The sequence below is a fragment of the Centruroides vittatus genome, unplaced genomic scaffold (genome assembly GCF_030686945.1).
Source record: "Centruroides vittatus isolate TY-2023 unplaced genomic scaffold, ASM3068694v2 contig_817, whole genome shotgun sequence".
NCBI classification, from domain to species: domain Eukaryota; kingdom Metazoa; phylum Arthropoda; class Arachnida; order Scorpiones; family Buthidae; genus Centruroides; species Centruroides vittatus.
This window is the reverse complement of record NW_027122532.1, coordinates 3,209,444-3,222,651: the sequence shown is the minus strand read 5'-3', so window position 1 is coordinate 3,222,651 and position 13,208 is coordinate 3,209,444. Positions and strand designations below refer to the sequence as shown.

General features: G+C 31.7%; 1 protein-coding gene across 1 annotated transcript in view; it reads right to left on the bottom strand.

Annotated features, from left to right (window-relative positions):
* Positions 1 to 13,208, bottom strand: part of l(2)k09022 (HEAT repeat containing 1 homolog l(2)k09022) — an 81,826-nt gene that overhangs the window by 18,879 nt on the left and 49,739 nt on the right. The window contains exons 22-30 of the mRNA XM_067278757.1: positions 12,561 to 12,692; positions 12,392 to 12,480; positions 11,704 to 11,850; positions 9,051 to 9,267; positions 6,818 to 6,946; positions 6,518 to 6,742; positions 5,960 to 6,077; positions 1,562 to 1,704; positions 354 to 527 (exon numbers count right to left, since the gene is read on the bottom strand). Coding sequence (XP_067134858.1) covers positions 354 to 527; positions 1,562 to 1,704; positions 5,960 to 6,077; positions 6,518 to 6,742; positions 6,818 to 6,946; positions 9,051 to 9,267; positions 11,704 to 11,850; positions 12,392 to 12,480; positions 12,561 to 12,692 — 1,374 coding nt within the window. The remainder of the gene's footprint in view (positions 1 to 353; positions 528 to 1,561; positions 1,705 to 5,959; positions 6,078 to 6,517; positions 6,743 to 6,817; positions 6,947 to 9,050; positions 9,268 to 11,703; positions 11,851 to 12,391; positions 12,481 to 12,560; positions 12,693 to 13,208) is intronic.

Genomic DNA, 13,208 nt, shown 5'->3' with positions numbered 1-13,208 from the left:
TCTTACATCGCGGAGGCACTTTGATCTAAACGAACAAGTTAATTTAAGCGTATTGCAGTTCGGACAGAATTTTTACTTAAATTTCAAAGCAGCCATATTTCGAACTGACCAAATTCCTTAATGTGTAAACCTTTATATCCCTGGACAACACAAAAGTGTAGTTATGAACTATCTGAATTTGAATTAACAAGGTTTTCCTGTATATCTAGAGCATTCAATATTGCCAGAATAAATTAATTGATTTTTTTTTTTGAAAAAAAAAACTTTGCATACAAAAGCGTATTTTAAATTGAAACTAGCTTGAATTAAACTTTTATTTAATAAAATTTTAGTAAATAAAAAGTCAAAATTACCTTGTCTAATAAATCATAACACTTATGAAGAAATGCTTTCCAGAATTTTATATGAAAATCTTCATCACTCATTTTAATTAAATGAGATAGCTTTTGGATATATTCTAGTATTAACTCCATAAACTCTTCGTATAATACGTCCATATTCACTTTCTTCAAATTTACATCTAGTAACTGAAAATAAAAATAAAAAAAATTTGCCATTGTATAAAATTATCAAAATTATTTTACAATTAATTTAAAAGTTATTCCTTTTAATTAATTCTTGGTCTTTTTTAAAGTGATTTACAATAAGAATTTATAGAATTTACTTAAAATGTCCATCTTCTATTTGTAAATATTCTAAGTAAAGTTTTGTCCGGGGTTTTTAATTATTTACGACTACCGCATAAAGCTTTCGGATCCAAAACAAAACCCTATAACTTTCGGAATAATCGCTAAGAATACAATTTGTGGACTATTCGACACTTTAATTAATTATTACGCATTGCTAACTTATATAATAATGCATTAAACTTAAATTATCACAAAGTGTCGAGGAGATAAAATCGGAGACGACGAGGTATCCGGGTTTTACGGTAGCCTATATTTTTAGCATAGTCCCAAAAGAAGTAAATGAAAAATTTGGTCCGGAGCGATCAAAGGTTTGGAAACTAATAGGAGGCCGAGATCAAGAAGCAGGACGATACGTCCGTGTTTCTGCAAGATCCTAGAGAGTAACCATGAAAAGTTTGGTCCAAATTGATCACAGGATTTACAAGTATATAGAAAACACATAGACAGACAGACATTCTATTTCACGCACACAAATTATTTGATATAAGTACATATTTACAGAATTACCAATTCAATGCCAATGTTACTTTCAGAAAGAATGAAATCCAGTTTAAAAAGCATCAATTTAAGCATATCGAACATATCCGTGTCCTATTTTTGCAATTTTATAGTTAAACCACTAAAAACTTTTACTTTATCCAAACATCTATGATAATTTATTGATTGTTAATTCAAAAAATGTGAAACACTTATTTTAAAATTGAAAAATAATTCTACAGATCATTAAATAAAAGATTTAGAGTGGTGGTATATTAAGAAATCAAAATATTCTTTGTAACTTTAATAGCAAAGAATTCAAAAATATTTATCTTCAAAGTAATTATCATTGAAACTTTAAAAAAGAAGCAAATTCAATATATTTTTATGCTTACCTGAGATACAAAAACTGGAGATGATAATAATGATACCATAAAAGACATAATGTTGTATTTAAAATGCTTCAATTGATTTACAGTATGCTTCATAACATCAAATGGCTCAGATACTCCTTTGAGCTTCTTCTTATCTTCAATTTCTAGAATATTAATAATAATAATAAGATAAACAGAAATGGCACTGTACACTAAATCAAACTTCTTAAAGTGTGGGTTGTGACCCCAAATTGGGTTGCATAATTGAACGTATAGATCGCAAAAAATTTGCCAACAGATAAATTCGGTACTACGTATTCGTGCAAAGTGGCATTTTCGGCATTGACAATTATAAAACCGAAATGTCGGTCGACTCCAAAAAGTGGTAAAGATGCCCTACATTCCACAGTATCAAATATTCAGCTAAGATTTAATTCTGTACATTAAACTAAAGCACAGCCATCTTATAAATATGCAAATTTGCTTTTACCTTAAATAAATGGTAAGATAATAAGCATGTCATATGTGGAATAAATTGTTTTATTATTTATTATCAGTGATTTTATTTGTACGTTATTTTATATATCTATATACGAAAGGATCGCGTAAAATTCTCTCGAGTAAACGGGAGTCACAAATAGAATATATTTAAGAAGCTCCACACTAAATAATCATCAAAATATTTAAAGTAGAAATAAATATCAAAACATAAAAAACAACAAAAAAGTTTGTATAAAAATTATTTCAATTTTAGCACATTCTTTATAATGACAAAAAATTTGTTTTATAGTCAAATTTAAAAAAATTCTCATAATAGTCACATTTGAATACATCATATATAAAGAGACTTAAATAAACTTAGAACTTGTTTCACATCTTACAGTCTTCTGGGTACTTATATATACTTCTAGACTCTTTGATCTGTTGGACTCCTAAATATCTCTTTCTATCAGCAGAAATAAAAAATGCTGAATTATAGGAGTTAGCTTTTTATTGGTAAAATGTTTCTCACGACTTCTACGTCCCGTCTTCCGACCACAAAAATTCAAACCAAAAGTCCAAACAAAAATTTCCGTGTGGTTCTGTTGAACATTTTGGAATCCAAAAGTTTTTGTAATCTGAAGATGGGATGTAGAAGTCCCAAAAAATCAATACCAAAAAAAAACTGCAAATCCTATAATTTTGGTTGTTTCTCATGTTATATAGAGTCATTATATCAAAAAATCTTTATTTTCTGCCAAATGTTCGACAGTGACGAGAATTTCTTGTTAAAAAATTTTGAATGTAAACGATACTTTCGGGTAAATTAAAAAGGCTTTTAATGAAAAGGGAAGTTGACTTCCCGTCTTCTTCGTTGGCCGAGTAATCTGGAGGATCCGAAATCGAATCTATCTGGTTCAATATGGACCCGGTCGTAGAAGTCGACATTTAATTATTTTCAAATTAAAAACACGTCGTGGTGGGCCTAATGTGGGACCACCGGGAGGTCGGACGGAGTCGGACCTCCTTTTCTCGGTTCGCAGGTCGGTTAAGATCTGCCCGCTGTCGAGGATGGCTTGTCCGGTCTGGAACTAATTATTTGTCAGGTCGAGTGGAGGAGGAAAGAGCGGGATCGTTGATAAGACAGAGGCGAGATTCGAATAAATGACACCAGTTAAATCAACAAACAGAATTTATTACGAAACGATAAAGAACAGTTACACCGAATAACATTGACAGAGATATTACGTACTAACATAGGAAAGTTCGAACCCGAGAGGGAGTTTACAAACAAGTGGTCGTCATACCTCAACAAGTATTGGAGTCGGACGACAGAGTCAATACAAAAATCCGTAGTGGCGTAGAAATTCGGCGGAGAGGCTTCGAGTGGAGAATTTCGGCGTAGAGTCCAACTAGAGGCGGGAGCTACGAACGACGACGACCCCTTGGTTTTGCTCCCCTCTCTTTATTTCGTCCCCTCGTTAATTTTCTTGCCAATAGACGAATTTTGTCTTTAGTTCCGAGTGTGACTCAGTTTCGAGTTTCGAGTTCGAGGGGTGGCGATAGGTACAGTCAATCCCCTAAGACGGGTCGGTTTTTGGTTTGGAATTTGGTTATTGATGTCAAGATTATGACTAATTTATATTTTTATTTTGCCGGTCAATTCGAACTCTCACACTAATGTCGATTTGCGCAAGCCATTCCGCAGTCGGGGTCTAAATTGGGACCGGTCGCTTTAAAATTTCAAGTAACAGACTGCATTTGAATGTGAGCCGGATGGCTGTTTGAGTTGTACTACAGTGGCTTATGACCTGAACTAGACTTTATAATGAGACTTTTTAAAATTTAATACAATAGTCACTAATTGTATTTTGTTTGGTAATTTATTTTTCTCAAATGAAATAAAACATATAATGAAATAAGGAGTGGCCTCCAAGCAAACAGCATACTGGGAAATAGGGAATTTCCGAGAGGGCTAGTCCATCACTACACTAATCCTACACGTGACTCGTACATTCTACCTGTTGATAGCTGTTGTGCCGACGATTACAGCTCGAAATCCTTCGTAAACAGTGGTCGAGCAAACATATTTCAGAGGCATATATCTGATTAACAGTGATAAATTCAAAAGTGATTTTCACACACTCAAAACTCAAACTCTGCTTGTTATAGCTGGTTTTACGCCCTCTACAATTTTTTTTTAATTTTAGAATGCCCATTAGCAATTGTTAGTTTTATACATCAAAATAATTCCTGAAATTGATTTCTTTAATTCTATTAAAAAAGATTCTTTGCTTGTGGAATCTTTTGCTGTCGTGGGACAAATGTATAGACTTCCTCTATATATGATAAATTTGCAGCTATTAGATTCTTCAACAGATAATATACGGTAATACCTCAGTTTTTGTTGACTTTGATTATCGTCGATTTTTTCTGTGAAAAATTTGTCTCGGTTTTCGTCAGTAGCCCCAAATTTCATCACATGCCCATGCAACCTTACTGCTAATTTTGCAAAAACAAAGGGCAACCAATGTGTTTTCCTGCTCGGTGCAGCATTGTTTCTCATTTTGTGTGCATTATTACCCCCATGCCTCTAGCCAAACAATTCCATTGCTTTCCTTTCCTTTTTCCTACTCCATCATAAGACTAAAGAAAGTTTTTAGAGCCAGCAGTCCTTTGAAGAAAAAGCCCAAGAACATGATCGAGTCGAAGAGGGAAAACATTGAAAAATACAAGAGCGACACTGGCCACTTTTATATTCACTTTATATTAAATTCTTATTGTTTATAGTATTAATAAAAACTATATTTATTCTCTATAAAATGTGTTTTGGTATGTATTTTGGAGTGTCTAGAACAAATTAATTGAATTACATTGATTCGTATAGAAATAACTGTCTTGGTTTTTGTCTTTTTTGGATTTCGCCAATAAAATATCACTGCACTTGACGGAATCATTTTACACCACTTAGTTTAGGGAATATGAAGAGAAGAATACAAGAATAGAACGTATTTTTTGTTCTAAATAGTCAATAAATTTCAAAAATAAAAAAAAATATCCAGTTAACACTGTACAAAAAATAAAGAAAATTTTACATTCTTGGGACTGTAAATTTCTGGATCGTTCTGTATATGAAACATAAATGATGTACCATTGTAGTTGCATTATAATTTTGGTTTAAAAATAAACATTGGGTCGTTCAGAAAGTAATTTCGTTTTTTTATTATTAGAGGAATTACATGTATTTTTACCAAGCAATTTTATTTTAAACTGCATTTTCATTACATACTTCGACAGCCGACATTTTACGGCTTATTTGTAAAAAATTTTGTTTGATTCTGTACAATTGTTTTTTTTCGACGACCCATCAAATATGGAAAATCGAAAGCATCATTTTCGGCATATTTTGCTTTTTTATAACTAAAAAATCAAAATGCCGTTCAAACAAGAAAAAAATTGTGGTATATGTTTGGAGAAGATGTGTTGAGTGAAAAAGAGTGCCAAAACTGATTTACAAAATTGCATTCTTGGCAATTTTAATATCGAAGATACATCACATTCCGGATGGCCATTCGAAGCCAACGAAAACAAAATAAAGGTACCGACAATGTCAAAAATCACTTGGATCAGTTTTTTGTAAACGACGATCAAAATTTTTATGAATGTGAAATCGTGCTACTACCAGAAACAATGACAACAGGTATTTGACCAAAATGGTCAATATATAATTCAATAAAATATTTATTTATTATAAGAATATTGTGTTTATTTTTCTATGGAAAAAAACAAAATTACTTTCCGAACAACCCAATAATAAAAATTTATCAACTTGTTTTTCAATATCAGAAAAAATATTCCATTTAGTTTATATTCTTATTTGCTTGTGTATAATTGACTTTTATATTAAAATACATAAATAATTAATGAAAATTTAATTACCACTTTCATTAGGAAGTCCTATTAAGTATTTTGTCAACTGGATAAAAGTGGCAAGCTGAATATCTGCCGAGCAATGCTGACAGAGCAAAGTTATAAAATCCATGATTGAAGAAGGAATCTGTAAATACATAAATAATCTTAAAAATGTAACAACAGTAATTTAAAGTTAAAAATGTAAGGTAATTATTAAGAAATATTTTAAAAAGCTTGGCATTTGTATTTAGTTCACAATCCAATAAAAATTTAGTATGTTTATTAATAAATTGTTAAATGTAGACAAAGTAAAAACAAGAAAAAATTAATAAAAAGCTGTAAAAAATGTTTAGTTAAGATAAATGACATTCCAAAGAAATTCTAAATTGTTTCCTTGAAAATATATTAGCAAAATGATCAATAATTAAATAAAAAATTAAAAAGAGATTAAGAAAAAAACCATAAATGTAAATTTTATATCAGAATTGCCATCAAAGTTTGATTACTTTCAATATCTATTACATATGAAAAGTAATTACACGTTAATGAATGTTAATAGTTATCCGTCTATTTTTTTTAGCATACCTTGGTTCCTTGTTCGGAACTTTCGTCTCTTACTTTCCTCGTAACGCAAATATCGAACACCTGAGCTACGACCACCCACAAAAACTCTCGAAATTCGAGGATGGATAACAATTTAACGAACAACGGTTGTCGGCGATGCGCCGGAATGTCGGGTAATGCGTCGACAAACACTCTGGTCACGCTCGCGACCGTTTGGACCCTGTCTCCTCGGTTCTGAGAGCTTGCCTAAAAAATAATATTTATTTATATACTAAACAATTTTATAAAGAATAATAGATATTAAGATATTTATAAAATCACCTGAAGCAAAGCTGGAATAATTGTTTCTAAAGTCTGCGAAATGACTTGGAAACTATAACTGTTGTCTTGTCGTACTAAATTAGCCCCCATGAACGTGAAAATGGCCATGATATTGTGAAGAACGTATTCCTGAAAGAAAAATCAAGAAGGTTAAATAATATTAATCAGCACTTAAAGAAATTATAATAAAATTTTTGAATCTAGCTGAAATGATTTAAATTTTTATGAAAATGATGTTACATTATAGAAAAATATTTACAAATGAACGTAACACCATTTTTGAATAAACTGTTTAGAAAATTTTAAGCTTCAAGTTTTTAAATGAGTTTTGAAGATTAATGCATAATTATCAGATTTAAAACATTTTTAAATCTACATTGTCATTAAATTTACAGAAATTCAGAAATTTTACTTCGGGAAATTACGTTAAGAGGAAAATTTCATGTTTTGAAAATCTACAAGATTCCATGTTGTGTTACGTAACATTAAAACAGCTATTTAGTGATAGAGTGATATATGGCTGCTTGTGTTGATCTATTTGTCTGAATATCAATCATCTGATTTCTAATTACAGAGTCCTCATAGCATATTAATATCTAACTAAGTCTTTCAATTACTCCTTATTCTAGGATCACTCACGCAAGTCCAATTACTACAGAAAAGGTACAGGAGGCTACGAATTGAAAAATTGGTAACCTCCCATACCTTTTCTATCAAGGGGACCTTACGGTCTCGGAAATTCAGTTCGGGACGAGACTTCGCAGGTTAGTAGTATACCTCAAGGGTGTCCACCCAGAAAAATTTTAAAGCGCACTAGCCAGAAGATTCCGAAAAAAAGGCTCTAAAGTTTTAAGTGCAGCTCATATACTGATCAATTTTACAGCATGGCAACGTAGCGAAATGGCTGAGTCTGTAGAGAGGTTTCTTGCCACGCTGGTGAGCTGGGTTCAATCCTACTGCTGCCTATTTTTTTTTTCTTTTTTTAAAATTGTTTTAAAAATTATACCTTTTAAAATAAAGTTAATAACCTAAAAATATTATTAATTAAATCATAAATAATTCTACTTTATTTATGAAATGACTGTTACAGCTAATTAAAATGTGAATTAAAGATAATATTTTATTTTTAAAAAGTTACATAATTTCAAATGCATTTTTAATGGAGGTAAATTAAAACTTTAATTACCACTGTAACAAATTTTCGGGTAGGGTTTTATTTATATAAAAATTTGTCAATTTTTTATTTTACATACAATCACCAGAATGATAATTATCATAAAAACATCGAAAACAAGAACTATCATTCTGGTGATTGTATGTAAAATAAAAAATTGACAAATTTTTATATAAATAAAACCCTACCCGAAAATTTGTTACAGTGGTAATTAAAGTTTTAATTTACCTCCATTAAAAATGCATTTGAAATTATGTAACTTTTTAAAAATAAAATATTATCTTTAATTCACATTTTAATTAGCTGTAACAGTCATTTCATAAATAAAGTAGAATTATTTATGATTTAATTAATAATATTTTTAGGTTATTAACTTTATTTTAAAAGGTATAATTTTTAAAACAATTTTAAAAAAAGAAAAAAAAAAATAGGCAGCAGTAGGACTGAACCCAGCTCACCAGCGTGGCAAGAAACCTCTCTACAGACTCAGCCATTTCGCTATGTTGCCATGCTGTAAAATTGATCAGTATATGAGCTGCACTTAAAACTTTAGAGCCTTTTTTTTCGGAATCTTCTGGCTAGTGCGCTTTAAAATTTTTCTGGGTGGACACCCTTGAGGTATACTACTAACCTGCGAAGTCTCGTCCCGAACTGAATTTCCGAGACCATAAGGTCCCCTTGTATGTTTAGATACATAAATACTTGTGTTATATTTTCATTATATGTAGCCCATATTAATAGTAAACTACACCATATAAATTTTATTTAAGTATACATTATGATAAAGTTGCTTAATGATGTATATCTTCAAACATAATATCCCTACCATTAAGTGGCATAAAACTACAGAAAACATCAAACTCTAGATGAAACAATTCATTTATTGTCTCATCACAATAAAGTGCAATCATTTATATATTCCTCACATTTCACTTCATTTACAGAATTAGTACTAGATACAGATTATTATTACATATGAAATATTCATCATTAAATTTATCTTAATAAAAGCTACAATGTATTCATGTAATGAATGCATTAACATATGAAAATTCTTACTGGAAATAATTTTGCTGCTAAATTTAAGAGTAGAAGAGCCTGATTTTGTGTCTGAGGGTTATTGGATATTCGGATACACTGCACGATAAGTTCGACTTGAAATTTCTGTTCGTCTAAATAGCGGACGTCTTCTAGAAGTTGATAACAGTTAAATAACGACGATAAAATCACTTGTCGTAGATATTCTGCCGACGGATGATTTTCAATTTCTAGACTTCTGAAAAACATTAAACAATAAAACAATAAATTTAATTAATTACTATTTTTTGGCTCTTTCTGCTCTAAGCCCTAAGAAGGACTTTTAATCGTACCCATAATCGGGTCCATAATAGTAGCAGTCGAATGGCGAGAGATGGGACCCGACACATCCGAGACAGACCAACCCTAAAAAACTACCAGGTTTTTTCGTCTATCTGAATTTGATGCTGGGTCCAATAGTTTTATTCAAAAACTTTTGTACTTATTTGACTTTATTTTCCAAACACTTCTTATCAAGCATCAAATTTATACTCTTTACATATGAAAATAAAACATTATAGTTAAGTGTAGGTGTTAATTCTGTTATATTAACACAAAATACGGAAAAATAAAAAAATTATATCATAATTTCAAAAGTTACATCATCAGAAGGAATTTACAGAATAAACTTTTACCAATAATGAATGATTAAACAGCAATTTCTGCATACAAACTGCTAACCTTTGACAAGCATTATTGTTCAATATTTTATGACAGCACTTGGTGGACTGGCAAAGCTTTTTTCAATGTATCAGGAATCGGTACTGTATTATCACATTAATTTATCAATACATTCAAATGCTGGGCTATGTACAAAACAGTGTATTTATAAAGTCTAGTATGCTGTTCACACCAAGTTAACTATAAATACGAAATATAACTCACTGTGTAAAGTTAAGCTTGTCCAACCAGCGTTACCATACCTCGGTCCACTTTCGCTACGCATCTGCCGCATGTTTCGGCAGCATGGTCTGCTCCTGCCTCTTTCTCCGTTACCTAGCTTGCACAGACTCCTCTGCAATGACCGAGACAAGTTTCCGTCTTTGAGAGGTCGGGAGTTTATACGATTCCATTAGAAAATCTGGTTATGGGGAGTAGTACGAGATACATTGGGGCCACAGCAAGAATGCCGGCTACCCGCTCGACCGAACACCAAGACGATGTGGCAAAAGGAAGATACAACACCGAACTTGCAAAAAGGGTGTGCGACATGAATTATAACCTGTTATGGGCTCAATCTTCTATACTCGGGACCTGCAATGACCGAAAGCTCCTCTTCGTATGGGAATCGCTATACATAACAACGTTGGAAACGTGCAATGCACCTACGCTGGAACTGCCCAGCATACGGATTGCCCTATACAAGCGATTAAACGGGAGTTACGTCACATCTCACACTATTGACAAGAAACAGTACCACGCATGCGCCGTATTACAGCACGTTCGCAACATCGTACGTATTCAAAAATCGTAGACTCGTATCGAATGTCGCCAAAAAACGTTATATTTAAATTTTTGTATGTGTTCTCCTTTGTTTCGAACGTTCATGTTCAATATATATAAAAAATCGTTCATTCGCCCGACGACGACGGAAATACATTCGTCGAAAGCGCTCGAAAGAAATGAAAAATATTTGATAACGCCATACACAGTGAGTTATATTTCGTATTTACAGTGTATTTATATTCAAACAAGTATGTACTATAATTGCTCAATATAATTATCAATATTATACTTGTAGTATGTTCTGAAAACACAGCAATATTCAACATTTTTTTTCTTTCCTTGAAACTCTGACCAGCAGCCAATGGCTTAAGATTGGTGCCAGTTTATAGACCACCATTTTGAGTAGTACTGGTCTGTTGAAGTGAATTGATCTAGCAGCCTTTGTTCTATCCTTTATAATTGATAAAAATAATTCATACGAAGTTATATTTAAGAAAAAAATTTTGCTAATATAAGCATAGACTGAAATAAAAATTACTACGTCTTTTTGAGAAACTATTGCATATTTAGAAGATAAATCCTACTGAAAATAAAAGGTACAAGAATTATGTCAGTAAAATCTGGTAAAACAAAAGCATTCCTGTATAAATTACCTAGAGCAAGACAATTGCTGTACCAGGCTATTTTTCAGCTACTATTAATAATTAAATTATTAAGTAATTTGTTATTCTCTCTCTCTGTGTGCCATATCAGAAATCCTGATGTCGACGAGCACCCGGTGCAGGTTAATAAGTGGTTAGTAAGGCGCAAAGGTGTATCCCGGAGGAAGTTACAACCAGAGTGGTTCCCTGTTGCCTTCTCTGGTGCACAAGAGGAAATGCCTTCTGGGAGGTCTTGTAAGGGAAACCGGCCCCTATTCGGGCGTTACAAACACGAAGAAAACCCGGAAAACTCCACGCGGCCGGCCCGTCCGAGTGCGGCACAAACCCGCGACCGAACTCCCAGCGTTTAGCGACAGAACCGCTCGGCCACCGGTGGGCCAATCTGTTATTAGAGGTAGACATTAAGCATCATCTCTTATTAAATTTAACAATTATAATAAATTAATATTTTTTTGAATAATTTAGAATATTCTGGAAGAAAAGTATGTATGGTTTTATGTAACATTTACATATGTATAAATAATTACCTTTTAAACAAATCAAATATAACTGGAAATAACAGTTCAGGATGTTCTATTTTCTTCTTATTTTCAATAATTTCTAGAAGAAATACAATTTTCTTCCATTTGTCTTCTTCAAAGATCTCAACTGTATTTGACTTGGCTTTTGAGGACCTTTTTTTTAAAAAGAAAAATTACTTTTATTAATTTTATAAAAAAAATATAAAATTCTCTCATTGTATTTCTTTACTGAGAAATCTGACACATAAAATAGTTCATTTAATTTATGTTTTTATTCCATATCTGTTTTATCAATGGTCTAGAAGAGTGCTGCCAAAACCTTTTGGTTGCGATTAAGTCGTAGGTAGGCAAGGCAGGTTACGAACATTTTCTTTATTCCATATACCGTATATACAAAATGTAGACCTATTGCTATCATTTATAAATGATGTGTCAAATATGTTCATGTGTTTTATACATTTGCAAAAGACTGTTTATCTCTATGTAAATAACTGACAATTGATTAATTAATTAAAATCTAACTAATACAAACAAAAAATAAATTTTTACTTTATCATTTGATAGAAGCGAACTTATAAATATTAAATTATTATCCATTCCAGCCGATACACGGAAGGTGTACGGTACGTTAAATTAATCAAGTTCTAAAAAGTATATTAGCGTTTACTATTAAAAAATTATTAAAATTTTGTACCTTAATCCTTTTGTTTCTTTCATTGTTGTGACTGATATTTCATTAAACTTTTGCAATTCGCTAACCAATAAATTGGCATCGTAGCATAACTACACATAAAAAAAAAAATAAATAGTTTATCAAAAGTATATTAATATTTAAAAACAATACATAATAAATTTCTGCATACCTTTCTTATAATTTTACTCAATGAATTTTTACACTTTAGTTCGTTGCAATTCAGACAAAAATCTATTAATTCGGAAAATAACTTTTGTTGGACAGATTTCGACAAAATGTTAGAGAAAAAATCTTTAGTAAACTGAAAGTCAAAAAGACAGAGATTAATAATAATCAGTAATTTTAAGCTATCTTAAAAATAAAATATTTTTATACCAAACATAAATCAGGTTCTGAATTTTTTTTATGGAACTAGCAATGGGAGTTGCATAACTTTCCTGGATGTTACGAGTTTTTATTTTTAAAAAAACCTAAATTATTAAGCAAAAAATAAAATTGTGTTTGGTGCAGTCTGTTATAAAAACTTTTAATATTTTTAATTACTACAAGGACTTTGTCATATTGCAATAGAATTGAAGCAGAGCCGGAAGGAAAGAAGCAATCCCTGCACCTGTTAGGCACAGAAGAGGTGATTCTTGTATGGTACCTGATGGATGCAGACGGGTGAACTCTGCACTTGCTGCCACAAAAGAGGATATCTTCGTACCTGCAGGCCGCGGGAGGCACGGTCCTTGCACCGGCCGAGCACGGAGAGAGGATTTGATAACAAAGCAATTGCCGTCGATTGTTTTGTTATTGACGAGAACGCAAAGCAAAC